Source organism: Oreochromis aureus, linkage group 3 (genome assembly GCF_013358895.1).
Source record: "Oreochromis aureus strain Israel breed Guangdong linkage group 3, ZZ_aureus, whole genome shotgun sequence".
NCBI classification, from domain to species: Eukaryota; Metazoa; Chordata; class Actinopteri; order Cichliformes; family Cichlidae; genus Oreochromis; species Oreochromis aureus.
The window spans coordinates 20,981,280-21,009,157 of NC_052944.1; the positions used below are offsets into that span (position 1 = coordinate 20,981,280).

A 27,878-nucleotide genomic window follows, 5' to 3' on the forward strand; every position below is an offset into this window, starting at 1 on the left:
CTTCCAGCTCCCGTTTTTGCTCCGTGACAGCTCGGACTTTTTCTTTCTCTCCCTCCCTCGCTCACAGACACATAACGTGTATGGCAGTCCATTCTCCCTGCAGCACGGACTACACTGCCCATCAGGCTACATGCTTTAGAGCTATGCCTGTAGCATTCTGCCTTTTAGCTTAGCACAACAACAACAACAAAAATGCGCTCTCTCACCCAGGAAACACGCAGAGAGAGAGAGCGTCACCCTGTAACCATGGCAACCGTAACGCTGCCGCCTGGAACAACAGAGCGTAGCTGTCAAACAAACCCAAACAATCCTGACCCGCGACAATATGAAACAAGGAAGTACCGCCGTGTATTCCATTTATTTCACCAAAGTAACTGTATTCTGAATACCACCTTTTTAAACGGTAACTGTAACGGAATACAGTTACTCATATTTTGTATTCTAAATACGTAACGGCGGTACATGTATTCCGTTACTCCCCAACACTGTATAGAATGACTATTAAAAGTCAGCGAGTGTCAATAATGTTAATGTGGTTATGTTAGTAATACACCGAGTGCTAATATAACAGCTTTAAGATGCATTTGTAGATATTATTACGTGTTTTACCGTCTTTATGGTGCTAGCTTAAAGTTAGGGTGTAAACGTTAGCTTATATTGTAGTAAAGCTGTTACTGTTTAAACGATGTTAGGACAGAAATATTAGCTTCTGTCATGACTGATGAAGTTACTAGTTAATAAAGTTTCCAGTAAAGTGATTAATCGCAGCCACAGATTGACAGTAAATATCCCGATTAGCTTCAGTGCATCTGTTATAAATATGTGCAAGTTTCAGTGCTTCGTTTAAACTGTATGATACTTATACTGACCCAGGGTCAGTGTAAAATACAATCCTAGCTGTGTGAACAAAGCCTGGCTCCTTTAATCCTGCATGACAAACCTCAGGATGCAGGTTATTATGACTCTTTCCTGCTGGCACACCAGGCACACCTGAGAGTCAGCTAGAAGCTTACAGTGACGTGGACATCATGCAAAGACTGCCAGACTCTGTAATACTGTAAATGATCAGTGACTCAGGTTAACACTAAACTTTAAACAGTCCCTCTGTGTTTCTGTGTGTGCTGAACATCTGGAATCAGATTGAGTCAGGCTGCATCAGCTGAATCTGTTATTTGTAAATATCAATATTTTTTATTCAGGTGTGGGGATAATATGTAAGACTGCAGTGAAGCGATGCGCCAGATTAATCCCTGGCCAAAGGCATCGTACTTAAATCAGACTACTGATCCAGCCACATCAGCCTTTTGTGAGGTCTGTTTAAAGGAGACTTAAAATGAACTGCAGGTTCCTGAGAGGTGGACTGTGAGCACAGAAACACATGTTCATACATACAGCTGTAGCAAGCTTACATTAATTTTAAATCGATTTGTTACTCTGATGTCTGTCTCTCTGTTAGTCCTCTGACAGACTGGTACCTGTCCAGGTGTGCTCTACCTATGACTACTGGGACAGGCTCTGGCTCCTGTAATAGAAATTTTCTATTATTCTAATTTAAAGTATTTAAGTGCTTATGCATATGCTTAGTTGTGACACTGTTATAGACTGTTCAGTGAAAGTTTCTAAAACTAGATGAACTTACTTCAGCGTCAGCAGTTTGAGAAAACAACTCCCTTTACAGGTGCTGATAACGCCAAGGGCACAAAACAGCTTAACCATTGATCCGTTAGGTTTCATAGCGAGGCGTGTGAAGTGTGGTAGGATCAGTTTGTAACGTCCTCCCTCTTTCTTGGAATTCATAAAGGAGTGGGAGCACCACTTCTGTGGCAGAGCTGACATGACTGTGAACTGTGATGTTTGATGTGTGTTGGCTCTCCTGCGCGCAGTAATAAATAGCTTGATCACAGCTCTTTCTGTGTTGCAGACTTTATTTACATAATTCCATGATACCACCCCCACCCTCCCACTGTGAACATGAATTGAATATTCAGAAGACATTTGTTTAAATAGTTCTAGAAATCTGAGCTGTTGGTGTGGTAATAATATTAGAGCTGGCAATCTTTCTTACTGAATCTCTACTCTGAGTCATGTTACCTGAGATTAATTCTATGTTTACCTGACAGCCTGGACAAATGTGCTGTGTGAAGGATGTAAATCAAATCAGATCTTAACTGCTTACATTTAAGGAGCCTGTTCATATTTAATTGTAATATGAACCAATGATTTTCTGATTGCTGATTCTAAGAGAGTCTTTGTGGAAATTTGGCTTTTTGTCATTTTAATTCTCTTTTCTGTTTTCCAGAACAGTTCTCCACAGTCGCTGTCCACATGGGTCAGTGGGACCAAGAAGCACTCCGCTAATGTGTGGACTCTGACCAGCAACATCCAGCAAGACCCAGACAGCGTTTTCTATCTCCCAGCTGGAGTTTTTTGTTTGTCTGTGACCGGAGAGTCAGATTTTTGTTGAGGCTGGAGGAACAGCCTTACACTTGCAGAGGTAAGTCACTTTGCAGAGATCCCTCCCACCCTGGCTTTTATGTGCTAGATTTCTTATCTGAAACAGTAACATTTCAGTGACTGCTGCTTATACCACAGGTTAATACACTCTACTGATCCCTGATGGGAGAATCATCACCTCTGCCAACAAAGAAGCCTGGTGGATATTTGTTTGCAGTCTGATGATGGGACATCATGCTCTGCATCTTCAAAGTTTACCTCCTCATTATTATTCATACACAGTAATGTGAAGCATGCTTATATCTAGTATAACTGGACCAACCTGGTGCTCTTCATTTATGGAGGCTGTTGAGTCTGAATGTTGGATGTTGTGTATCTCTTGTTCTCTGGGCTTTGTTGTCCTCAGTCTTTTTGCAGGATCAGAAAACAAAACCAGGAGACCTGTAAATGTTTCTTCTCCAATTGGATGATGATAAGACTGTGACATGGGATGCCACCTTTAGTCTTGTGATGAAGCAAAGCTCAGGACGAAGTGTGATTAAATGGTACCCACATGTGTGCTGCTGAGAAGGATGTACAGGGGCACCTGCAGCCAAATCCAAGCCTCCTCAGGTTAGTTGTAGTTGCAGAATGCTTTAGGACTGAGACAGCTGAGGCATCAAATGTTTGATTAAACGGATGAAAAAGAGAAGTTTCTTCCCTATAATTATCACTTTTTAAAATCTTTAGCAACTTCAAGTCTGTCAGCATGCTGAGGTCACAGAAACAAGAAAAGAAGCTTGACACTTCAGAGTGTTGTTTACAGTTTTCTGTCATCATGATCTCCCCTGAAGTTTATCACTATTAGGCAAGCAGTAAGTCCACAATACTGTAATGATGATTCTGACTTTGGTCATGGTTGCATAATATTTTAATAATATACAATTATTTTTTGTAATTCATGTTTTTTCTGTTAATCAAAAATTTACTTTGTGAAATTTGTATTTGAGAATGCAGAATGTGGCAATATATTTTTGTTCAATATTTAATTTCTTTCAGTTGCAATTGTTAAATGAAAAAAAAAATATATATATATATATATATATATATATATATATATATATATATATATATATATATATATATATATATATATATATATATATGTTATTCTAATTTAGCAAACTAATTTATCAAATATATATATACATATATCTGTATTAGTTTTAATACATTAATTTGACACGTATGTTGAAAATACCATATTGTATTCATACAGAATCAGTATTGTATCATTGTTTGTCTGATTGCTGAGACTAAGAGCTACTTTGATCTGTTTAGATCTAAAGTATCCAAAGTTGAGCTCTAATGTTTCTTCACCCTTGTGTGTGTGATATCTGATTTCCTACATGCTGGCAGAGCAGAGCGGCAGTTTGTGCTCACAGATGGTGACGGTGTGGAGAGACGGTGGTGTTTCCTCAGAAGAACTAGCAGAGTCACCAAGGGCACGAGTCCATCTCACCACCTTGACTTGCAGACTGATGCTCGTCTGCACTGCACAGAGGAAATCAACTGACCGAGGTTTGTCCAGTGCAGTGTTAAGAAATGTATATTTGTTTTATGCTTACAGATATGTTTTTCTTGACAGAGGCTCTGCAGAGGTTAGACAAAGCAGAGAAAATATGTGCTTTACATTTTACTGTGATTTACTGGGACATTTGTTGCCTGATGTTTAGCAGGAATGGAGGAATGGAATCAAAGGGAGATGTTTGATGTTGATGGTTTTGTAATGTGAGTAAATCTTCGGTATTATTTATTTGCTTGGTTATTTTAGGAGTGTTTCTGGGTGAGGGAGAGAGGAGTCATCATCCAGGTAAAGTGGCGTGGATCAGTGGATACACTTGTCTCCCCTTTAAAGGAGATACTCTTAGAGAGAGACGATCCGAGTCCTCCTTAAATGTTAGTGCTTTCAAATACACAAACATTTTTAAAGGACAAAAACGAACATCCAACTTTGACTGTAATACAATTACATTTTTGCATGTGTGTTTTCAAACTCTCAGATGGGCAGGATATCAGTCTTGGACTGTCTAACCTGCCGGAGCAGCACTGAATGACCACCACACATGAGCAGTTCCTGCAACATTCAGCAGCTTTGCTTTTGGTAAGTAGAGTTACCTAAACACATGATATCCATTTCTAACGGCCTGGTTACTTCCTGTCAGTTTTTTTTAGAAACCATGTGGTCACCTGACCTAACACTGTTTCTTCTTCTTCCCCTTAATGTTGAAGTGTCAAATGTCAAACAGCTGGAGAGGAAACTAAACCAGTACTGGGCTGTTTCACCAACATGTGCCAGATGCTGTTCCTTCATGGTGACATCACCAGAGACAGCCCCGCCCACCTCAGGACCTCGCCATTGGTCATGATGATTATAATCAGAACTAAGACTGTACAAATCCAAGACCAGAATGTTTAGATGCTTTCTAATTATTAATGAATACTGAGAGCCTCTTTCTGTGTTTTGTCTGTTTTGGGTTGTTTCTTTTACTTCATTTGTTACTAACAAAGTTCACCAAACGCACACAGTTTACATTCTGTATGTTTCCATCTTTACCAGCCACACTCTGCCTGCATTTAGAAAACAAACCTTAGAAATCGTCGTTTTTCTCTTTTTCTCTTTTTCTCTTTTGTAATTTTGTAATTCAGTGAATATACTGCACTTCTTCCTTTTATTGTGTCACACATTGCTTTAAGTTCTTCATTGTCCAGTTATTTTTTACTGCTGTTTGAATTCTCTGTATGTTTGACCCTGTAGACTGTTTGATGGACTGCTTGTCTTCCTGTTTGTAACCGCCGCCTGTTTTTGACTAAAGATTTGGATTTCTGACTTTAACACAGCCTCTGCGTGTCCTCCCTTTGTGTCCTCTTCCTCTGTGAATGTGTTGCATGTGTCACAGATTCATTTTATTAACAGCTTTCCCACAGTGAGTTTTATCAGCATTCATTCACTGCACATTTCAGAAGGATTCAGATTAATACAGTGATCTTACAGTCAGAATTATCCTGACAGACTGCCACTGTAAATTATCTTTCATCAGGTCAATTTTAAAGCTCAGTATTTCAAAGCAGGAGTTATGAAGAATCATATTGGCATTAGGACTGTAACAATATGTACTTACAAAGTCAAAGTTTTCTAACTATGTTAGAATATTGGAAGACAATCAACTTTTAGTGTTTTGTGCATATTAATTATACTGAAATAGAGATGGTGACCATAACTGTACAGAAGCACTAAACAACTGACAATCTAACAAACATTATTGGCCTGAGCCGTCATGCACAGTGAGTCTGATCCTGTGCTGTGAGAGTCTGACAAGCATGTTTCTGGTCAGTTTGGAAGAAATAACATCACAATGTTGATCTTTTTTTCAATATTCCTTCTCTTTTACAACATAAACTGTGATCAAAGCTACTTATGTTCACAGCATGTAATAATAGTGACAGTCCAGGGCATTGTGGTCTGTTGAGCTAGGGTTAGGGTTAACAATTCAGACATATGTAATCAATCTCTTGCTGGATATAACAAACACCTAGGAATTCATATTATAATTTGATTTTCATGAAATATTCATATTCAGTATCAGTCATTTTTTATTATAACCACGTATCCACCCAGGCTCATGGTGGGGCAGGGCTCTGTCCTGGGATGCTTGAGTACAAGGTAACGTACACCCTGACCAGGTATCCAGTCTGTCAGAATTGTTCTCAATATTTGGTTCAAAAATATGAGTGAAAACAAAAATCCAACTAGGATTCTTGCATATGATGAATGAAGTCTGTCTTTGACTGTATTGTCCAGCTGATCCATCAAACCCCCAGCAGGTGAACCTTATTCATGACATAACACAGTAACAATGTAAAAAATTAAACAGCAACAGTCTAAATGTAAAGTGCATTCTAAACTCCACTTCAATAAATTATATGGATGTGCAGTGAGTCATTCAGGACTGTAAAATGTGAACTACAGAACCCAGAGTCTTCATCATTAAATCTCTGGTTGCTTCATTTTTCTATCCTATATCAGATACTTTAAAGGTTTTAGTAAAGTTGCATTGTCATGGTGAGGCAAAGTGTTTTATGTGTGTGCGTGTGTGTCATGAACGGCTGTAAAAGCCCTTTAATTAAAGAACAAAGCGGGGTTTGAGTTCGAGTTACGGCAGACTGTCGCTACTTCTAAACGGAACGCAGCCTTCCTACGGCGGACAGCTAATAACAGGAATCGGAGCGCGGTCCACCCTAGTCCACAGCAACCACCATAGCAACAGCCTAGCATGACTTTAAAAACATATTCTGTCTTCATAACTATCAAAAACGTAAAATGATTTGTAAAGCATGAAAGTGTTACAGCTGCAAAGAGCTATGGCGGTATCTTTGGAAGCTGTTTACATAGCTAATAATATACGATGTAACCATGGAGACAGTCAGTCACGTGAGCTAGCGGTGCACGTTTACTACAGTGATTAAGGTGATTGTGTGTACAGCGTCCACACGCTGCAGAGGGTAAAGACATTACTTCAGTATTGTTTTAGATTTATATATATTTGTCTTGTGTTGACCATCACCTCAGGTTCACCATTACAGTTTCAGCATACAAATGTCTAAATATGAACACATTCAAAAAAATCATGTCTCAGAAATAACCACAGCTGTTCATGTTTGTCATTATAGTTTTATTTGTAAGAAAATTGTGAACTTCAAATTGTGTATCAAATCAAAGAACATTTGACACGTCTGAGTCATTCCTTTGCCCTATGAGAGCTGGAATAAATATATATCCTGACAATTACAGTTGAAACAGTAGAGACAGGTAGAAATGGGATCAGATTAATCTTTGCTTAGTCAGACACGTCCTGTGTTGGCCTTAACCCAAATTTCCCTTGGGGTCAACCTTCAGGATCAATAAAGTTTTATTGAATTGAATTGAATTGAATCATATTAAATAACAAACAATAGCACGATTTTGCATCCATTTCCAAATTGTAGTCAAGCAGCCCAGTCTCATAAATAGGTAACAGAAATGTCTCTAATGTAGACGTGTACAGTCTAGTGTAAGCATTAAAAGACCATAAAGGAAACACTACTATTTATGTGAAACTAATTGTAATAAAAAATGAACAGGTGCTTTACAAATTTAAAAGAAAGAATCTGAAAACAACACTTTTTTGGTCTAAGTGGTCAAAGTAGAAAACAGAACTGATGTTCAAGAACAAACCGTAGCTGCACTGATATTACACATCTCGATTGTTGTGGTGAACAGACATGTTGCTTTTAAAACCACATGCAGTGTGTGACCATGACTGTCCACTGAGACCATGAACGGCACTTCGCTGAAGCATTCTTCTTCTTTTTCTTCTTCTTGCCATCAAAATGGAAGCAGAAGGAGCACGAGCTGCTTTGATCTACAGAAAGGAAAAAGAACATATGAGCTGAAACCATTAAGATAGAAACAATCGTTCAATGCAGTGTCTCAGGTAGCTTAGCCTGTTACAACTGTTGATACAAGCTCAGTACAGTTAACACAGTGTCGGGGAACTCCAGTGTGGGAACTAGTGGCTTTAGGTTTGTAGTCATTTAACTTTCATCCATTCATTCATTTAATTCAGGAGGAAGAAATATCAGGTTGGTGCAGGCTGGTTACATGCATTTGCTCCCATGCTGTCTTTAACTAAATGACTTGGTTCACTTTATGTCTGGGCTGTATGTGGGGTTATATCATGTTATTTGGGCAGGAGTACCTGTCCCCTGTTAGGCTTAGAAAGTTTCTCCAAGGGTTCTCATAAGCAGAGCTTCTAACTCTTTTAGCTTTTAGCACATCTGTAGCTGTGCAGGCTGACAGGTTTTTGATGGCTCTTTTTACCCCACACTGGTTGTGAGTGTGTAAATAGCCCCACTAGTTCTTTTGGGTTGCAGTTAACTTGGGAGGAAGGGGTGGTTCTGCCATGACTAGATGAATAAAAATGATCTGGGATACATAAATTTCATAATGCATGCATATATCTCTATAAACCTGACCTGAGTGCTGCCATTTTTACATTCAGTTATTTCTCTTAGAAATGTTGGATCTAAATAATGAATGTGTTACAGTCAAACTGACACTGGTCAGTGTAAATGGCTCATTGGGACATAGAAACCTTTAAATTAAATACCATCATCTGATATCGAGTGTCAAACAATATCAAAGCTGTAAAAGCTGTTTACAGTCAGAATTTATAAAAACTATGATTGTAAATAAATTCAAACAAGTGAGCTTTTGTCTTTGTGCTGAATATCAACACTGTGACTTCTTAGACTGTAAGCTTTACTTCAGCACAACCAGTTGTAGAAGCCGTCACTCCAAATGTCTTTTGATAACAAGAAAAAAATACCTTGTCAGTCCACGGCCTGAAGTTCTTCTCCAAACATCTTCTGCCATCAGCTTTGTCTGCTGGTTTGAAGACAATAAACCACAAAAAGATGATTTAGTCACTTTGTCTGCATCATGCAGCTCGAATGTGTCGTGTAACGATGTTGAATAGACGTCGTTATCCCTCTGCTGTGTCAGTAGGATTGTACTGTACAGCATCTCATTGATATGTGAGGAATGCTTATGTAATACGATAACAGACGTCTGGTCTTACATCGTTAAAATATAAAGGGCAGGAGATATTTAGATATTTTTATATTTATATTATATCTTATAGCTAACAGATATTACTAAATAGATAGAATTTACTAAATAGCTGGATGAACATGAAAAATATGTCCATAATCACAAATGACCATGAGAGCCAGTAGAATTAATTCAACTAAACACTCAAAAGACGTCCTTAAATGCTCTTTAAGTGGCAGAACAAACGAACAAACAGTTAATCGCTTACTTGAGATGAAATCTGCTCAGCTACTTTGAAAACAGCTTCTAACTGGTTCCTCCTTTAACAGGACGACTGCTCAGGGGTAAGGCCATGATGCAGTCCAGCAACCTTTATGGTTCTGCTTTGATTCACCAGGAACTATTAGGGAAACCTTTCAGCGCCTCCTGTGAAAGACACAGGCATAAACATTTATTAACATGTTCCACAGTCTTCCAGTTTGATTTTCTCATCCTGTGGACAACAACGTACAGAGATGCAGGTTTATGTTAACTTTTGTAAGGTTTCTTTACTGAACATATCCAGCTGCAGCTCCACTGTGAACCTGAACTGGATAAGCACTTAAGAAAATGTGTCAATAAATGGACAAACATCAACTTACTATATTTATCCAAACAGACTGGACCAATAATGCTTCACTGAGTTAGAGACTTTAACAGTCTCTTCTATGTAAGAATGTCTCGTGATAGACCTGCAAACTTGACAACAAAGGTTTTTCAGACTACATGTAGCTGTCCTCTATGTCAGCTCACACATTTACATTCATGTCACACTTATTTCTGCTTTCCCATTTTTAACATTATTACTTACATTTTGATTAGATACCTTGAGTTTGTAAATGATCAGATTACATAATTGGAATACAATTCAATATAATTCATGTATCCAATTCAAGGTCGCGGGAGGATGAAGCCTATCCCAGCTGATACAGGACAAAGACAGGACAGGCTGCCAGTTATCGCAGGGCTAAGACAATACGTGTAACAGAAAATCCACTTAAATGTTTGATATTTCTAATAATAATCATAATTATGACTATTATTTGAAATATTATTTAAAGGTTTCTTTATAAATACATTTCAATTTTTTTATAACCCCTAGAATATAAACCTGAGCTGTTTCAGATTCTGACCTCTGACCTCAGTGACCAGGCTGTGTCCTCACTGCAGCTCCCTCTTGGAAGTACGTCTGCATCTTGTCTTCCCCCAGTGATGACCACCTGCCCTGAATATCATGTACTGTACCTGAGGAATAAAAAAGGACAAACACTTGCCTTCATTTAAGAAGTACATTCATACAGAGGTAATCTATGGAAACACACTAGTTCACCCTTTGGGAGGAATCAGTTTCTGTGAAACATTTCTGTAAATGAACATCGTGGAGAATGAATGAGTTCTTCAGGTGACTCAGCAGTCCCACACTGACAAATGAAACTTCTGTGGAAGAAGAATCAGGATTTTTTTGATTTCCAATCCAGTTAAACTATTAAGGATTAAGCAACAGTGCTCATCTTTGCTCTTCTGAAATCTGTGTTAAACAACAACAAACATAAATTAGTAACAAAAATACAGCTGAGTAGAAGCTTTACACACCACCAGCAGCCATAATGCTAAATTATAATCTTCAAATGTTTCTGAGCTGTCTTCAACTTGCTTTTAACACAGAAAAGTCCCACAGTCAATGCAGCCTGAGTCAATCCTAGATGTTCAGCACACACAGAGACACAGAGGTACCGTTTAAAGTTTAGTGTTAACCTGAATCACTGATCATTTACAGTATTACAGAGTCTGGCAGTCTTTGCATGATGTCCACGTCACTGTAAGTTTCTAGCTGACTCTCAGGTGTGACAGGTGTGCCAGCAGGAAAGAGTCATAATAACCTGCATCCTGAGGTTTGTCATGCAGGATTAAAGGAGCCAGGCTTTGTTCACACAGCTAGGATTGTATTTTACACTGACCCTGGGTCAGTATAAGTATCATACAGTTTAAACAAAGCACTGAAACTTGCACATATTTATAACAGATGCATTGAAGCTAATCGAGATATTTACTGTCAATCTGTGGCTGCGATTAATCACTTTACTGGAAACTTTATTAACTAGTAACTTCATCAGTCATGGCAGAAGCTAATATTTCTTTCCTAACATCGTTTAAATGGTCTTACCTGTATACAGGTACACCACCGGTGGATGGTGATTTTTCGTTTTTATGGGCCGACGTATTTTTGGTTTGTTTGTTGTTGTTGTTTTTATAACGGTATAAACAATGAAATGCATTGGATTGGCCAATTGGTCATGATGGACTCTGAGCTAGACCAATTACAGCCGATGAGGTAGAACTTTAAAGTTCTGTATTTAGATGTAACAGGTTTACCTTTTAGGTGACATGAATAAGCTGAAGGGAAGTTATGAACTGTTTCTGAGAGACAAATAACACCAGGATCCTTTTTTACGTAGCTGACAGCTGGTAACTGTGCAGGGGCGGGTCTAGCAAAGTTTTGCCAGGGGCCCAGGTAGGGCAATAACCGGGGAAGGGGGCACAAAGAAATACTTTTCTTTCTTATTCTCATTGAAAATGTCTAGCTTTAATAAATAATTATCTGAATCTTACAACCAAAGTGGTCATCTGATGTAAAATGTATAGAAATTCTTTATTGTATATAGTAAATATTAAGTCTAATATATACCCTAGTAAGCTATAGTACTTTTCCTTTGGGAAGTTTATTAGATCAATACATATATACCAACAAGATAGTGTACATCACTGTCACAACAGCATTTGTTTTCATTCAAAGGCTTTATGGCTTTTCCTTGTGGGCCGGTCTCAAAATGCCCGGGCTTTTTTGTCCCAGTCCAGTCCCAGCCTCACAAAATTATTACGACCACTACAACCGTGAAAAGAGTTGGATGGACATTGCTGCTGAATTACAGCTGCCTGGTCAATGATTTTCAATCTAGCAAAGTTGATGGTGGTGGTGTGTGTGTCTGTGTGAGTGAAAGACAGAGAGAGAGAGAGAGGGAGAGCGAGAGACAGATTTTGTGTTATAACCTTCATGTTATGGATGCACAGTGTGAGCACTCAGGTCGCATCAGAGCATCGGGCCGACTAGTGTGAGACCCTGTACGTGACCTACAAACTTCTAACCCCTGGTATTCAATCGTACAGTTTGAGCAGGAGCTGAATAACGAGACTGAAAAATTTGCATGGTGTATGCCCAGCTTAAGGAGACAAAGTCCTCAAAGGAAGAGGCCTCATTTTAGGAGATTAATCAGTCTTTCACTTGATCGTTTTAGGAGTTTAAGCAGAGGAGGACACTAGCTGGCCAGCCAGACCCAGCTGCCAAGGTGCGAAAGACATATTCAGGGTTTGAAGAAACGTGTCTCCACAGCTGAGCAAAAATGTACAACAAGCAACATATAATGGGTGAATACAAGCAACTTTTTATTTCAGCAAAAGTTAAATTTAACTTGGGAAAGATTACAATAACAGTGACCATGTGAAGTTATACAGATTTTACTGGCCAGAGTAAACAAACACTCTCAGTTGTATTATATACCCAACACGCTACCAAAGCTCAAAGCATCTGGTTTTAACAAAGACTCTACATATTGTATTGAACTACACAAGCTTCAGCACTTTGAAATACTTGAAATGAATTTTGAAATACTGTTGGCCATCTTCACTCAACCAAGAGCCAAAGTGGTTACATCCTATCCACTGACAACTTGAGTGGTGACCACCGTTGAGGTGGCCGGCTGCATGTAGGCCCTGATCTTCACCTCACGATGCATCTGGCACCAGACACACTCGTAACACCAAATTATTTTACACCAGTCATCACAGCACGAACCCTGCAGGATGGAGAAGAAGAAGAGAAGAATAAGAGAAGAATAAGACATAACACAATCAGGCAAACATGGTGAAGTCCCCATGCTTGCCTGATTTAGAGTACTCTCAGTGTTCACTTGGCAAATGTGAACCAGCAGTCAAGTTGTAGTTCTTTGATGCTGTTATAAGAAGCTGGGTGAGTTAATAAAAGTGAATTTGTCACAGCTGTAGTTTCCTGTAAAACAGATTTGAACAAACTGCCGTTACACTGTCTATGCGTTTAATGAAGGCACGCGGGGTATGTTTGAATAGTCAGTTTCACTTAAGAAGAGAAATAAGAATGTGGGTGTCAGCTGTAATAATGTTCAGGAAAAAGAGCTTCAATCATTCTTTAATTACCTCCTTTAGCAAACAATTGACTGGAGCATCCTTTATGAAAGGAGAGGAGAAAATGCCATCCCACAATTCATAGCAACGCCTCATCCAACTATTCACGAAAACTATCCAGTACGCAGATGATTTAAATCTTAATTATAACTGAATTTTCCAATTTGTGCCATAAGCTAGTGATTTTTCACAACAGCCTGCTAAACACATGAAGAACGTGCAGAAAATGTATGTCGATTTTCTGTGTTACCAAATTTTATCAAGTTGGCAAAGCACAAAGCTCATCACAATAACTCATAAAGGAAAAAAAAAACTTTACAGGGGTGTAGAGTGGGGTCAAAACTTGGCTTACATCCACCAAGGAATTCAAGGTCAACTCAATGATGGTTGAAGATTTTTAAAAAGCCTCATAATGTTGAAAATATGATCATTATATGCGTGCTGCGTATCTTCAGCAACTCCAACCTCTCCTTCAAGGTCATGAAATGGAGCTAATGCTCCAAGTGATAATAATGCTACACAGGGCTATTTATTAAAACTATATTTCTCATTGTCATTGTTCCTATTGAAAACATGTGCGCATATAGGGAATGATATATGGGCACTGTAAATATCCCGTTACTTTGGACCCCTGACCTTTCTGCAATGTCAAATAAGGTCAAATTTTCATAAAATTCTACTTATTACTTATTGGCAACATTTAGGAAATAGTACTGCTATATGGGGACTCAAAATATCCAAAATAATTTACATCCACCTTTTTCCTTCTGACCTCATTTCTGCATTGTACATCTATGGTTTTCTTTCAAGTTGACCCAAAAGGTGTTATTTTTATTGCACTATGTATTCTTAAAAAAATCAAAGAAAACAAAATATGAATATATAAAAAAAGTAAATGAATATATAAAACTGTACAAAACACTTTTCAATTATTGTCCAGAGTGAGCTGGCTTAACGGAAGTTTGCACTCTCAGTGTGCTTCTTTTTATGTTGATTTTTGTAGGAAAAGCATATCTTTTAAAAAGAAATAGAATTTAAATAAAATAACTTTCACCCCTCAGTTTAGCTTGGCTAACAAAAATAACCTTGACCCTCCCTCGCCCTCCGCCCTTACAGGGATGCCGTGGCGGTCTCTGATGGACTGGCGGAGCATGCAGGACACCACGCAGCATACATCACAGAGTGGGAGGCAGCAACACCAGCCGTGCTTGTTGGCTGTATCGCACTGCATGCAGGGGAAACACCAAAGGGCACAGCAACCTTGACAGAAGAGGAAAATTATGCAGAGACACAAGTTTATTTCACTGTTGAATAAGTTCTCTTTCAACAACTAGCTTGTGCATCCTGTGTTTTATATGCTGACTTCAGTCCTAACTTCAGATGGTCAGATACTCAAGACCCTCTGAATGAAAGTCTGAGGAGACAGTTGATGCAAAAATCACTACTGTTTGTAGAGTTTGCTAGATTAACTTACAAGTGCCCATATCAGCACAGCAATCACAGAGGCCAGTGCTCCAATGCCCAGGGTTTTGATGGGTGCTGGAGACTGTCACTATCTGGGTGGCCTGCTGGTATTCAGCCATTTCTGGAGGAAAGCAGGTAGAAATAGAGATGCATTGAAGGGTTATAGTTTTGGTTGCTCCTGTGTACGGATAAATCAAATGCTAGAATATGAAAAAGATAACAGCTGGTTTGAAGCATTACTGTCCACAGTGTGGATATTTTTACAAATAACAGTTTCCTGTTTCGTGAAAATCACTGCAAAGACCATTGGCACTAAAGTTGTGAGTACATCTTTTAAAACTCATACATTTGATAAAACCCAGCTTATAAACTGCATTCACAACACATTTCAAACCAATAACTTTTATAAATCTACCGTTTCAAACAGTTCAAAGTCACACAAAATCTTAATCTGTCTTGAATGCTGAGCATTCAAGACGCACTACATCAGAAGAGCAAAGACCCTCTACACATTACTGTTTGTCCTTGTGTAGTTATAACTAAGCCAAATTGCAGAAGCACTGTGTGAAAAACTAAACTAATACCATCATTGTTTTCATCATACTTTGATGCAGCTAAAACCATGCAAACAGAAATGAAGAAATAAACTTTATCTTTGGTGTGACCACAGCTATCAAAACAGGGCAGAACCTATGAATAAACACACACAACATGCCTTCATTTCCTCATATCAAAAAACATTTTGCACGTTTGACTTGCTGAATGTTAGAACTGGTAACATTTTTGTTTTGTAACAGATACAATATAAGACATATTTAGTGTTATTTATCCATTTTTTTCTTTGGTACATAATCCCATATATCTTGCTTCATATATTTGATGTCTTCAGTTTGTATCTACAATGTAGAAAGTAATAAAAGTAAAGACTTTTGACTGTTAGTGAATATACATATATATGTACACACACACACACATGCATATATAAATTTGAGCACAATAGGACTTATTTGGGTAGCTCAAATACGTCACCTGGTTTTCTCTCACTCTAACCTCTGGTCTGTCTCAGTCAAGCTGCCCACCAAACACTAGTTTTTATTTGTATTTTTTTAAGAGTCGTGGCTCTGGTGTTATGTATGGATAAAATGTGAAGAGACACTGTTGTTACGAGCTCTTAGAAGTTTCATAGCCTTGAAAGAACTCACGAAGGTTTAGAAGAATCTGATGTGTAGAGTTAATGGAGCAATGATAACATTTATGTAACACTAAACAAGTGAGTACTGGGTCTGATTGATTTCCTTTGACTGTGTTTTGTCACCTTTAAAACACCTGTAAGGGTGTAAACATGTATGAGGGCTACTTCCTATTTTTTTTAAATCCTTTCCTGTCAGCATTTATTTAAAGTGCACTTTAACATAGTGTTAAATTAAATTTGCATGCCTGTCTTGCACAAAAGCAATGATGCATGAAAGTGATGCATCTACAGCCCTTCCTGGTTTCTTACTTTCCTTTCACAGGTAACAGACAGATTTACATTCTCTGTCTTATTTGGTGCACATCAGACAATACATGAAACTCATCAAACCCACAGGGCTGATCAGAAGATTCTAATCTGTCAAAGTGTTTATGCAAATAATAATATGCCCTTCACACACCGTGTATTTGGTAATACAAGGATAACAGGATGTTTTTTACTGTTGAAACAGTGAAAAACATGATTTAATACCATGCAAGGAATTCATTAATAGTATTATTTGTATACTTCTCTACAACAGACATCTAATGAGACGTGTGAGTTTCTGTCATTTTTTTCACATGGCTGTTGCTCCACTCAAATGTCTTCTGAAATGAAAGTGTTTCATCTTCCTCCTCTGCCTTTCAGATGATTTCCCTCCAAATTTGGTGTTTTAACTCCGCCTTTCGGGCTGTCTGCTCTTAACTGGCTTCATCAGGTCTCAACAGTCTTTTAGTTATTTTCAGGAAGTGACATCTGTGCCATAGCAGTTACATCTTGAGGTCAGATTTGCATTACATGAGTCAATGTGATTGCAAAAAAGATGAACTGACATCTGCAAAGTGTCTCTTAAATTCAGTTTAAATGTGAGGCCACTTTTTTTTACATTCAGAATGAGAATGACACAACAAAAACAAACACACATAAAAACAACAATTATATACAGAAGGCCTGTCACTCAACTAAAAGCCCAACACTGCCCTCCACAGCAGAACAGATATTAGCACAGTCTCATTTTTTCTCTTTCTTACCTCTAGTCATTGTTGATAAAGCTCATGGTTAACATAAAGTCTCCTTATCATTGCTGAAAGGGCTGAGTTGATTATCATTGAGTTGAGGATCTCACTTTCCTTCCTCATTTCATGGCTGGAAGTTTCCTGAAGTGTGTGTAAGAGCTGTTGTAACAGCAGTGCCATGACAGTTAGATTGCCTGAAGGCACCCAATCACAACATTATTAGCAAGGAGAAATAAAATGTGCTCCTCTTCAGATTAAGTATGTAGGAAGACGGTGATGAAACTAATTTAACAGGTCCTCCATTTCTCCCAACATTTACCTCTCTATGTTTTTTTTTTTTTTATGTTAAGGATCAGGGGACTGTGTGCCACTCCAACAGGTTCCACTCCAGAGGAGTGCTAGCGTTTCAGTAAAATAACATTTTGGGCCTTAACGTGTGCACATATCTGTTTCAAAAGCTTTGTTTATACTGCAAATATTTTGTTAGCTTGTGATCTAACTGAGATGCTAGCTTGCAAGGGCTGCACTTAATTTAAAAACTGTGAAGTAAATGTTTAGAAAGTTGTATTTTAATTTACATTTTTTATTGTGTTGCATAGCCTTATGTTTTTAAAATATTACAGCAAAATTAACCCTTTAAAGCCAAGCGTATCGTATTTGATACATGTGTTTTGTGAGGTTTTGAGACTTCTACATCATCAGCGTGAATTTTTTTTACCATCAAAAAATGACATAAACTGCATGACATTTTTAAAATGACTAAATTGCAAAACTATGGCCTATATAGCAAATGTGATACAAATTAAAACTCATGTATTTTGTCTAAAGGTTCAACAAACACTCGATTATCAAAAAATTAAAGATTTCTGGCAGTTTTTTCATGGTTCAGGTTTTAAAGGGTTAAAGGGTTTGTGTGAGATGTAAAAAAAATATATTTTGAAACAAAGATTCATCCTCTTGTGGACTAATGCGCAATCGGAAAAAAACAGAGGTCGGCGACTGCAAGCTACAGGCTCTTTTGGTCCTCAGCTGTGGCTCATGCAAGCTTTGGGTGAAAAAATAAAAAAAAAATTTAAATGTTACAGGCATTACCTTCCCTTTAATACGACAGAGTATTGGGGCCACATTGAGAACCCTTCTGAGAATAAAGTTGAAATTTCGAGAGTTTGTGAAATACTTCAGAATCGGTTTTAGTAACAAGGACGCAAATGATTTCTCTTTTAGCACATAAACACAGTGTAGTGATTTGTATAAGGATGTTGAAAAGATGGCTCAGAAAGCTGCATCTGGTCAGAAGAAAAAACACACAAACTTTTCCGAGTTTGTGTAACCTTCCAACATCTCTCTCCATCTTACCACTTTGCTATAAGTTGGTCCAGACAGAAAGCTAGCTAGCAGCTACTTGCCAAACTCAAAACACTAAGCCTTAGCCAGAGGCCTCTGTACTACGGTACTTCTATGAAGTCCAAACACCACTTGTTCTTGACTGAGGACACTCTGCAGTGCTGCATGAATATTGAAGTGACTTCTTACAGCCCTGATATGGAGAAGCTTTTCAGTGATGTTTAGAAACAGAATAACCTAACCTCACTATTTTATTCTAAAATTATTTGAAAGTGAAATTTTTTTTAGGTGTAACCTCAAATAGACAAAGTGCAAAATTATGTTTTATATGAAAGTAGGCCTCCACATGCCAGTGTTGTTTTTTCTCCTCTTCAAAGCATTTGTTAAAAGGTTCTTAAAATAAAAGGACATCTTATTACATTTGTATTAAGTGCATGTATTATCCTCTCCGAATTGCACCTGTCAGGGAATCTGTGACCAAGTGTTTTCTAGTTTGGGATTTTATGCTGTTTGTTTTTAAATGTCCATTGTGATTCTTAGGTTCGTAATTATTCCTTCGTCATGTTTAAAGTGTGTTTCGGTTAGCCTTCAGTTAATCTTAGTTCTCCCTCAGTGTCTGTCTTCTCCTGTGTTTACTTGAGTCTCCCCAGTCACCATATCAAGCTTAGGCTACGTCCACACTAATCGTTTTCTCTCCGTTTTGGCCTCGCGTCCACACCAGTGGCGGAGCGGGGGGGTGGCTTACTGGGCTTAAGCCCGGGTTGTTTTTTCAGAAGCCTGGGGTCTTTTGGAGTGTAATTTTTTCATAGTTAGATGTCTGGCTGACAACTGTATAAAACAAAAAACTACACACAATATCCGAAGCACATAGTGCACACTGTGGGAATTTACGACTGTGCGTAAATCCCCCCTAATATTGGTTTGATCCGAGCTCAGGCACTAAGCGACTGAGCGAGGGGGCGGGGGGAGCTGCTGCCTCGAGTGCGCTGTTGGAGAAAGGAACCAGGCAGACAGAGGAGAACTGAAGTTTGACCAGGTACCAAAGCAAATCATTCGCACTGTACAAATAATGTAAATATGACGGTGTATCACGAAAGATTGATATCAAACTGATCACTTGACCCATATTACGTTACTTGCTCTTCAAGTCAATCAACAAATGGCGAAATGAAAAGCCAAACAACAACAATGCTGTTTCTTTAGAGAGTCTTAGCTTACATGTGTGTTTATTTCATATTTTCAGTTGTTTCCCTCCACGGCTAAATAGTGTTTCAGTAATGTACTGATATACAAGAATGGACATAAGGAGCTTCTTTCAAAGAAAAAACTCTGGTAGATGTTATTTTATATATTATGTTTTGTATGTTGTTCAGTATATTTCTATGCAAAATGAGAGGAATTTCAGTACACAGCAGTATATTCACAGTTGAAACCAGATATTTACATACACTTTAGGGAAAACACAAGAACATTTTTTACTGTACAACATCAATTTAGAGTAAACTTGTTTTGTTTTGGATAAATAAATATTGAAATATCTTTTGAATTAGTTAAATGTCAGAATAAAGAGAGACAGAGCTGTCTATCACTTTCATCATATTTAGGAGTACATATACACTAAGTTTATTGTTAATTAATAAAAACACTCCAGACGATTCCATTCTGAGCTTAAGAAGCTTCTGATAGGTTAGTAGAGTCCATGTGAGTAAATTGGTGGCACACCAATACAATTATATAAACTTTTCTGAATCTAAATAGTTTACTTTGGTAGAATTAAAAAATAAGTGTAGTGCAGGTCTATGATGATTTTTAGTGCTACTATCATCTAGTTCTGATTCTGGTTCTGTCTTGGTTAAATCCTAAGTAGTCCTGATTTTGAACTGTTGTAGTCCTGTTTTAATTCCAGATCAGTTCTGGGTTTGGTTGAATTGGGGTTTAGTCCTTGTGTCTTGATACAGCCCCGACTTTGTTCTGCTTTGCTGCTTAATTAAAAAACTAGTTTAAGGTGTCCTGCATATGTGATATATATTTTCCTATATAAAGTCATTCTTTTTTGAACAAAACTCAAAACAGAGCCTATTAATCTTTCAGTCCCCCCCCCCAAAAAACCCCCAAAAAACAAACAATTAAAAAAAAATCCCACATGCATACTACCCTTTAGGGCCTCTGGTCCACACTGAGACGGCGTTTTCCTCAAGGAAAAGCGCAGCAGTTTGAAAACGCTCTCAAAAACACATACATTTCAAAACGGAGCTGTCCCGTCGCAGTGTGGACACTTGAAAACGCAGACTTTCTAAAACGATGAGCAACAGTTTATTATTGGCAACTTCATGACCACTCCAGATCGTTGTGTATAGCTGTTGACTCAATTACTCAAACAAATCATAGGATCCATATCAAGAAAGGAATAAGTATAAATATCAAATAAGGAAAATGTATCAAATGCATGTCAAACTAAATAAGAAAATTTTAGATATACAAAATTTATTAATTACAACATTGGAACTATTATTAGTAGTAATAGGCCTGTATTTGTATAGCGCTTTACTAGTCCCTAAGGACCCCAAAGCGCTTTAAACTACAGTCAGTCATTCACACGCTGGTGATGGCAAGCCAGAATGACTGAGACTGTCCAAGCCGGGGCTCGAACCGGCAACCTTCCGATTACAAAGCGAACTCCCAACTCTTGAGACACGATCGCCCCGAGAGTGGTAGTATAGTAGTAGTATTACAACTGGCAGAGAAAAATTGTTGACTGAAGTTGTTCCTCAGTATAAAAACTTGTCTTACCTTTTCTCTGGTTCTCTCAGCTTTGAAAAAAATGAGAGAAAGTGGACAACTCAGCATTTAACTAGAAATCAGAGAGGGGAGGGGGAAAAGGGGAAGATAATGCTGTATGCACACAAATACACATAAATGGACACACACACACCTCTGCAAAAACGGTTTTGTTCTGTTTTTTGTTTGTTTTTGGCTTCTTTGTTCTTTCTTTCTCTTGAGGACAGTGACCAAAAAATGTTATGTAATGCTGGAACATTGACAAACAAGCCTCGTCATTTCCCCAGTAAAACTGCACCATAGATGGCTTGGCCAATCTTAATGCTGTTTCCACATGCAATAGAAGTCAGATGCAAAGCGAAAAAATAAACAAATGAAGAAATAAAAGAACAAGATGAATGACTGACTCAATCATCTGTTAACTTTTTCAACACTAAATCTAGATTTAGTGTTGAAGAAAACTGCTACAAGGTATTTGGTGCATCTTCTGGACAGAGAAAAGAAGATAAGGATGACTTGGTGAGGAAGTCAGAGTGAGGTCTAGAGTGAGGAAGTAGAGAAAAGTATTCAAAGCAAGAAGTTAGCAAAAGGTTTTCAAGCATGAGATTGTTGTGCAGTGCTGTAATGAAAACAGAGGGATGAGCTGATGAGCCATATGAAGATATGGGAAAGAGTTGTTTAAAAAAGTGTAATCTTAACTGCATGCCTCAGTTTTACTGCATGGTAAAGAAATGTCTGATTTCGGACTGGCAGGGAACCATTCTGTTGTGGTCAGAGGTGTGATGAAGTAGAGCGGTCTTTGGTCTAGAACAGGGGTGTCAAACTCAATCGCACTGGGGGCCAAAACTCAAGGCACACTTTAGGTCGCGGGCCAAACAAGATAAACATTTATTGAACACACTAAAACAATGTTTTTTTAAACATAAATATGAATAAAAACAGACAGGAATATAATTCTAGAATAAATAAACTTAAAAAAATAAACTTTAACTTTAAATATTTTGCTCCCCATAAAAATATATCCTGTCAAAATTATGCAAGTTAGAAATATGAACATGCAGCCAAAAACCCCAGAAAAAATAAATGAAAGCACACACAAGGTTGGAGCCGCATGTAGACGGAGCTGGGGTACTGCTTCAGGAATGGAACTAATAAACTGTGCGGGCCATTCAGTGTCGTACTTTGCCTTGAGTGTCCCATTACACTGCAGCTCCATCTGAATCTGCACAGGTGCAGTTTCCACGTAAATGGATTGCGAAGCAGCTCGAAATTCTCTTTTTGTGCTTCAAAGTCTCCAAAGCACCGTGCGAACTCAGTGTGCAGTGCGCTCAGCTTATCAGCAAAGTGCGCCGACTTGGTTCAACATTACTTGGCAACAGAGAAAGTGAGGCAAGTTGCACTGGTGCATTTCTGACAGCTTCACTTGAAATGCCTTCACCGCATCATACATGCCATGTCCATGAACTGACAGATTTCCTTGCTGAGCTCAAAAGCTCGACTGAGAACTTTTCCCCAACTCAGCCAACGGACCTCTGTATGATAAGGAATGTCGGCAAACTCTGAATCTATTTCCCACATCAAAGACTGAAACTGACGGTGATTTAAACTTTTAGCTCAGATAAAATTTACGGTTTGCGTTATGGTGATCATTACATGCTCCATTTTTAGGACTTTACCACACAGCATTTCCTGGTGTATGATGCAGTGATATGCTGATAACTCACCGGTACAGTTCTCCTGCATCTTTACTCGCATCCTGCTGACTAGTCCGCTTTTTTCACCGCACAACACCGGCGCTCCATCTGTTGTCCAACAAGTTTGTCCCAGGGCAGTTTCATGTCGGTTACACTTTGACATACGTTTTCAAAAATGTCTTTTCCTGTCGTTGTCCCGTGCATCGATTTAATGTTCAATATTTCCTCTCCACGGATGAAGATGGCCAGCTGTGCAATGTCCATCATGTCTATACTTTCATCCACAGCAAGAGAGGATGCAATAAAGTTTTTGCTTCTTTCACACAACTGTGTTCTTAAATCAGTAGCCATCTCACAAACCCGATCAGCAGTTTTGTCTGGACACAAGACGTCGCACACCTTCATCATGCAGCTCTTCAGAGTGGTACCGGGCTGATTTGACTGTCTCCTCTGCTACAATAAAACTTGCTTTCACAACAGCTTCACTTTGTGATTTTGCTCTGGTGAAAAACATCTGCTGAAATGTCAGATTCTTCTTTAGCTCTTTTACCTTCTGTTTCTGCTCTGCATTTAGGTTTTTCAGCTTATCCTAATGTTTTGTCTCATAGTGCCGTCTTAAATTGAATCCCTTAATTACAGCCACATTAGTTCCACTAATAAGACACACGGGTTTACCGGCAATGTTTGTAAACATATATTCATTCTCCCACCGGTGCTAGAAGGCTCTGTTTTCAGAATCAACTTTTCTCTTGGCCATTGTGGGGACTAGCTTCGCAATAACAGAAGTTTGACTTGATTGAGGCGGGGATGTTCCAAGGTAGCCTAGCATTCAGCAAGGAGGCTGCAGCGCTGCATTATGGGATCTGTTGTTTGTGTATTGTTAGCGCGTCATATCGCCGGGCGATGCATAACAATAATAATAAATCTATATAAAATGATCTCGCGGCCGGATATAAATGCACGCTGGGCCGGATGTGGCCCGCGGGCCTTGAGTTTGACACATGTGGTCTAGAAGAAATGGAAAAAATAAAAAATAAAAAATGGCAGACATTAGCTACAACACAAGATGTTTTCTGATGCTTTGGTCCTGACTGCAAAACATTTTATCTCAGTGAAATTTATTTAAAAAGACGATCACTTGGTGACAAGCTTGCCATACACTGAAAATACCACTCATGCTGATATAAAGGTCTCCAGCCATCACACTACAGATGTGTCACGGGTGTAAGCTTAGAAGGGAACCCCTGCTATAACGGGGAGAGCAGCAGGGGGTGATCACGGAAACAGAAGACGTATACCCGATTAAAATACTAAATAAAAAAATAAATACACTTTATTTACAACACTAAAAATACCCTGATCAGGGGAGAGAATTTTTTTTTTTTTTTTAAACCCCATAAAACTCAGCACGATAAAAATATAATGGTGCTCAGTCCCAAAGTTCCCAGTCAGACTCCGCCCGCCGCTGTTCCGTGAATTAACCGTTCACTGACGTCTCGCTGCCACCGTGGAAGAGGCTGGCGTCCACTGACCGAAGGCCCGCTCTCCTTCTACTACTGCCGCGCCTTGCCGTCAGTTGCCGCTCCGTTGCTCGCGCTACCTTTGGCGGCGTACTCCCGCACAGCCACTTCTTGTGGGTGCGCCTGCCCCCACGCTACTCCATGGCTCTCCTGCTGCCCTGCGTACGGCCACACACGTCCTTCTCTGACCTGCCAGAGGCTCTTTTGCCCCCTGCCAACAAGGGAGGCCCGATTGATTCTTGTCCCCTGTGCCCTCCAGGTGTATCTAATTGGGGAAGCGGGGGGATTCTCAATAATTACAATAAAACCATGCAACACTAAAATGCACTCAACATTAAAGCACAAGCATGCAACCACTCGATTATAAAAATCTTTCTTGCAAGTAGATGAGGCAATGAAGACAAAGAGATACAAAGCAGCTGAGTGAACAGGCGTTTCCAAAATGAGACAAGTTCACTTCAAAGCTGCAATTTTTTGGCATAGCATATCAATCTGTTTATTATACTACTGCTGCTGTTACTGCAACTTAATTGTATGACTGCAGATGTCAAAGGACCATAAGACCATAATCTAATCAACTCCATAATGTTGATTGTTACAAATTGATAGTTTTTGAATGCTATGCGCAGTAGCCACCTTTTCTCACATTTATAAGAATAAACTGCTGAAGGGCTCCTTAGTACAGCCCAACACTGCCCTCTACAGAAAAACTGATGTTAGCACAGCCTCAAATTCTTTACTTCTTTATGATTAGTGGCTCATGTTTAAACTTTAGTAGTTGTTCAGAAATATTTTGCTTAATTTCCAATTTCCTTATGTTCTCTGAGGCTGAGGTGATGAACGTTTAGCACAGAGGATCTCAGATATTTCCTGCATTTTGTGGTTAAAGTCTACAACAGTAACACTGCTGCAGAACACACTGGGCACGCACACACACTGTCAACAGATAATGCATACACTTGACACTGGTTTATATTTCTAATACTTTGTTTCATAAATTGTGTTACCACCTAGGATGACTAGAGCAAAGGTCTTAGACCTGCAGCTCGAGAGCTCCTTTGCCCATTTCCAGTGGTTTTCCAAAGTTTTGATGAATGTTTAAAGAGCGATAAACATGTTTTAAAAATTTATTTCAACATTTCCTTTTTTATTTACTGACGTGCATCGTCACTTGGTACCTTACTCCTTACATTTTGCTAATTGTCAATTATAAGAAAAGACAAATTGATAGTTGTGATGGATCCCATATCCAAGGCAGTAAAAGTTGGTAGTAAAAAGAGAGATTTTAAAAATGCAAGAACAGGTTTAATTCCTTTCATTGCTGCTGCAGGCTTACTGGTGTTTTTGGTCTGCAGCAGGATTTCTTGCTGTCCTTAGAGGTATAAGAATTAAAACACAAGTGAAAACTCTCTAAGGCTGTTTTTAGCAATCGACGTCCACTCAATGAATTAGTGTCAAACACCAGCAACCACGTCAAGAGCAGTTGTGGAATACAGTCCAAGTGTCATGGTCTGGGTGAGTGCTGGGGTCTTCATCTGAGTTGCTGTCTCCACCTGTGGGCGGAGTGGCTGCACTCTGGCGTGTCTCCACAACTGCAAGCAATTATGCTGCCGGCTTTTAAGACTCACCACCACTCACCACTAGTCCTTGCCAAGTGTTCTGGTAGCCACAGTTAGTGCTGGCCACCACACTTTTGTTGAGAAGAGTTTCCCACAGAAAAAGACCTTTTGTTTGTTTCTACAGCCTTTCAGCTAACTCCATCCGTGACAATACTCACCTTCATCTTGTTGCTTCATCAGCTCCAGTTCACTCTACTCACCTACCTGCCCTCCGGCCACAGTCATGGCAGTCCACCGATTCCCTGCTCTGGAGTCTGGCTGCTTCACCTGGACCGCTCGACCTCCCCCAAACACCAGTTCTCTACCTGCAAAGTGTAAGCCTGAAAGACTCTGCTTTGATTTTTCTTCTCTGGATATCATGTCTTTAACCACTGAATCTATTCTCCTCTCTTTGCAGTGTACTGAGACTTCCGGATGCATCTCCTGATGCCCATGCCCTTCCTCCTTGCCCTGAACCTAAACTTACAAAATGAATTTAGTTTTCTCTCATGTTCTATGTTCTTGTACCAGGTTCTATATCACAGATTGTATAACAGATCTGGAAAGTCATAGTTCATGGTCTTGCCTTTGCAATTTCGTGTTTTTGTGCAATAAAATCCAGTAATCAACACCTACCAGTGCCTTTGAGGTCTGCTACTGAGTCTGTTTTGTGCAGCCTTAACCGTGACACCGAGTCCCCTACTCGTGGGTCTTCTGCGTCACACACCAATGGGGAGATACTTTTAACAGATTTCTGAACACATATATTTAAAGTTTCTTTTAATCCCAATCGTGAAGGGTAATGGGGTTTATATTTGTCAAGCACGGTCCCAAGTCACCCAGATTGTTCTGTTTCCTCCTCATTCTCAAAATCCAATGGCTGAAATGTGATGGACAAGTGAAATTGCTGAATTTGAGGAAATTGGTAAAGATTTGCACCACCGACTTTTACGTCCAAACTACCGGCATTTGCCATGAGCTCCTGGATGGTGTGTGGCTTTAAGATCATCACACAATGGACTGTCGATTGCCGCCTACTTTGATTGCTGTACACCAGGCATGTCCAAAGTCATTGGCCCGCAAGTAATTTTATAAATAGAATAGAAAATGGCCCGCACTTCAACTTTTGCTTGAGTTTATTGCACTTCTTAGTATTAACACTAGGGGGAGCTGCTGTTGATCAAGGCAGTTGCTCCACCAAAACGGACAATCACAGAAGAAATTTATCCCAATTTACTAAACATGGCAGAACCAAAGAAGCGAAAGGTCGAAAGTGAGTGCAGAAAATTTCAGACACGGTGGGAGAGTGAATATTTCTTCAAAGAATTCAAGGGGACGTGTGTCTGTTTGATCTGCACTGAAACTGTGGCAGTTATGAAAGAGTATAATGTACGACGTTATTATGAAACCAAACATCAGGCCTATGCATCCTACACTGGTGCTGAGCGAGAGCAGAAATTAAAGCAAAGGGTAGCTCTCCTGCGGGGTCAGCAACAGTATTTTTTTCGTGCTCAAATTGTCCAGGAAAAGGCTCCAATAGCAGCTATGAGGTCGCCCAACTCATCGCAAGACATGGCGAGCCTTTTTCAGATGGAGACCTCATAAAACACTGCCTCGTTAAAGTCACCGAAATAATGTGCCCGGAAAAAGTGCAGGACTTCAACAACGTCAGCATGTCCAGAAATCCAGTTGTGCGACGCATTGAAGACTCGCCAGCCAACATTAAACTGCAGCTGTCTGATAAAGCTGTGCTTTTGATTTTTACTCCATCGCATGTGATCCGAGCACCGTTGCCACAGACACCGCACAGCTGCTAATTTTTTGCGGGGAGTGGATGAGAGCACGAGCGCTTTAGGTGAGTAAAAAATATATTCCACAGTACCCGTGTGTTAAT

At 39.2% G+C, this 27,878-nt stretch overlaps 1 protein-coding gene and 3 long non-coding RNA genes across 7 annotated transcripts; 2 read left to right on the forward strand and 2 right to left on the reverse strand.

The window, feature by feature from the left end:
• Positions 1–2,264: 2,264 nt before the first annotated feature.
• LOC120437348 lies at positions 2,265–4,890 on the forward strand. 3 transcript variants are annotated; one of them, XR_005611046.1, is made up of 7 exons: positions 2,266–2,494; positions 2,593–2,706; positions 2,861–3,066; positions 3,184–3,308; positions 3,853–4,014; positions 4,497–4,597; positions 4,726–4,890. It is a non-coding gene; the product is annotated as an uncharacterized LOC120437348 (long non-coding RNA). The 3 variants fall into 3 exon arrangements; XR_005611045.1 differs by having other exon boundaries at positions 2,265–2,494; positions 2,593–3,066; XR_005611047.1 differs by lacking the exon at positions 3,184–3,308 and having other exon boundaries at positions 2,593–3,066.
• A 2,742-nt stretch (positions 4,891–7,632) lies between these two features.
• Positions 7,633–10,450, reverse strand: LOC120439014. Its single transcript, XR_005612322.1, has 4 exons — positions 10,258–10,450; positions 9,354–9,511; positions 8,862–8,920; positions 7,633–7,895 (listed from the first exon to the last, which is right to left on the reverse strand). It is a non-coding gene; the product is annotated as an uncharacterized LOC120439014 (long non-coding RNA).
• A 2,089-nt stretch (positions 10,451–12,539) lies between these two features.
• LOC116327764 (placenta-specific gene 8 protein-like) lies at positions 12,540–21,233 on the reverse strand. 2 transcript variants are annotated; one of them, XM_031749425.2, is made up of 4 exons: positions 21,185–21,233; positions 14,814–14,924; positions 14,454–14,599; positions 12,540–12,975 (listed from the first exon to the last, which is right to left on the reverse strand). In XM_031749425.2, exons 2-4 carry the CDS (start codon positions 14,920–14,922, stop codon positions 12,835–12,837), a joined length of 396 nt encoding a protein of 131 aa, XP_031605285.2. In that variant the 5' UTR covers positions 14,923–14,924; positions 21,185–21,233; the 3' UTR covers positions 12,540–12,834. The 2 variants fall into 2 exon arrangements, with proteins under 2 accessions (XP_031605285.2, XP_031605284.2); XM_031749424.2 differs by lacking the exon at positions 21,185–21,233 and adding an exon at positions 17,066–17,090.
• LOC120437469 lies at positions 19,361–26,516 on the forward strand. Its single transcript, XR_005611154.1, has 3 exons — positions 19,361–19,430; positions 26,186–26,319; positions 26,403–26,516. It is a non-coding gene; the product is annotated as an uncharacterized LOC120437469 (long non-coding RNA).
• The last annotated feature ends 1,362 nt before the right edge of the window (positions 26,517–27,878 follow it).

Excerpts from the sequence above, each read along its gene's own strand:
- LOC116327764 (XM_031749424.2), bottom strand. Across the intron at positions 14,600-14,813 it reads CTGTGCTGATATGGGCACTT|GTTGCTGTGCCCTTTGGTGT; the intron begins GTAAGTTAATCT and ends TCTTCTGTCAAG. Across the intron at positions 12,976-14,453 it reads GAGACCGCCACGGCATCCCT|GGTTCGTGCTGTGATGACTG; the intron begins GTAAGGGCGGAG and ends TCCATCCTGCAG.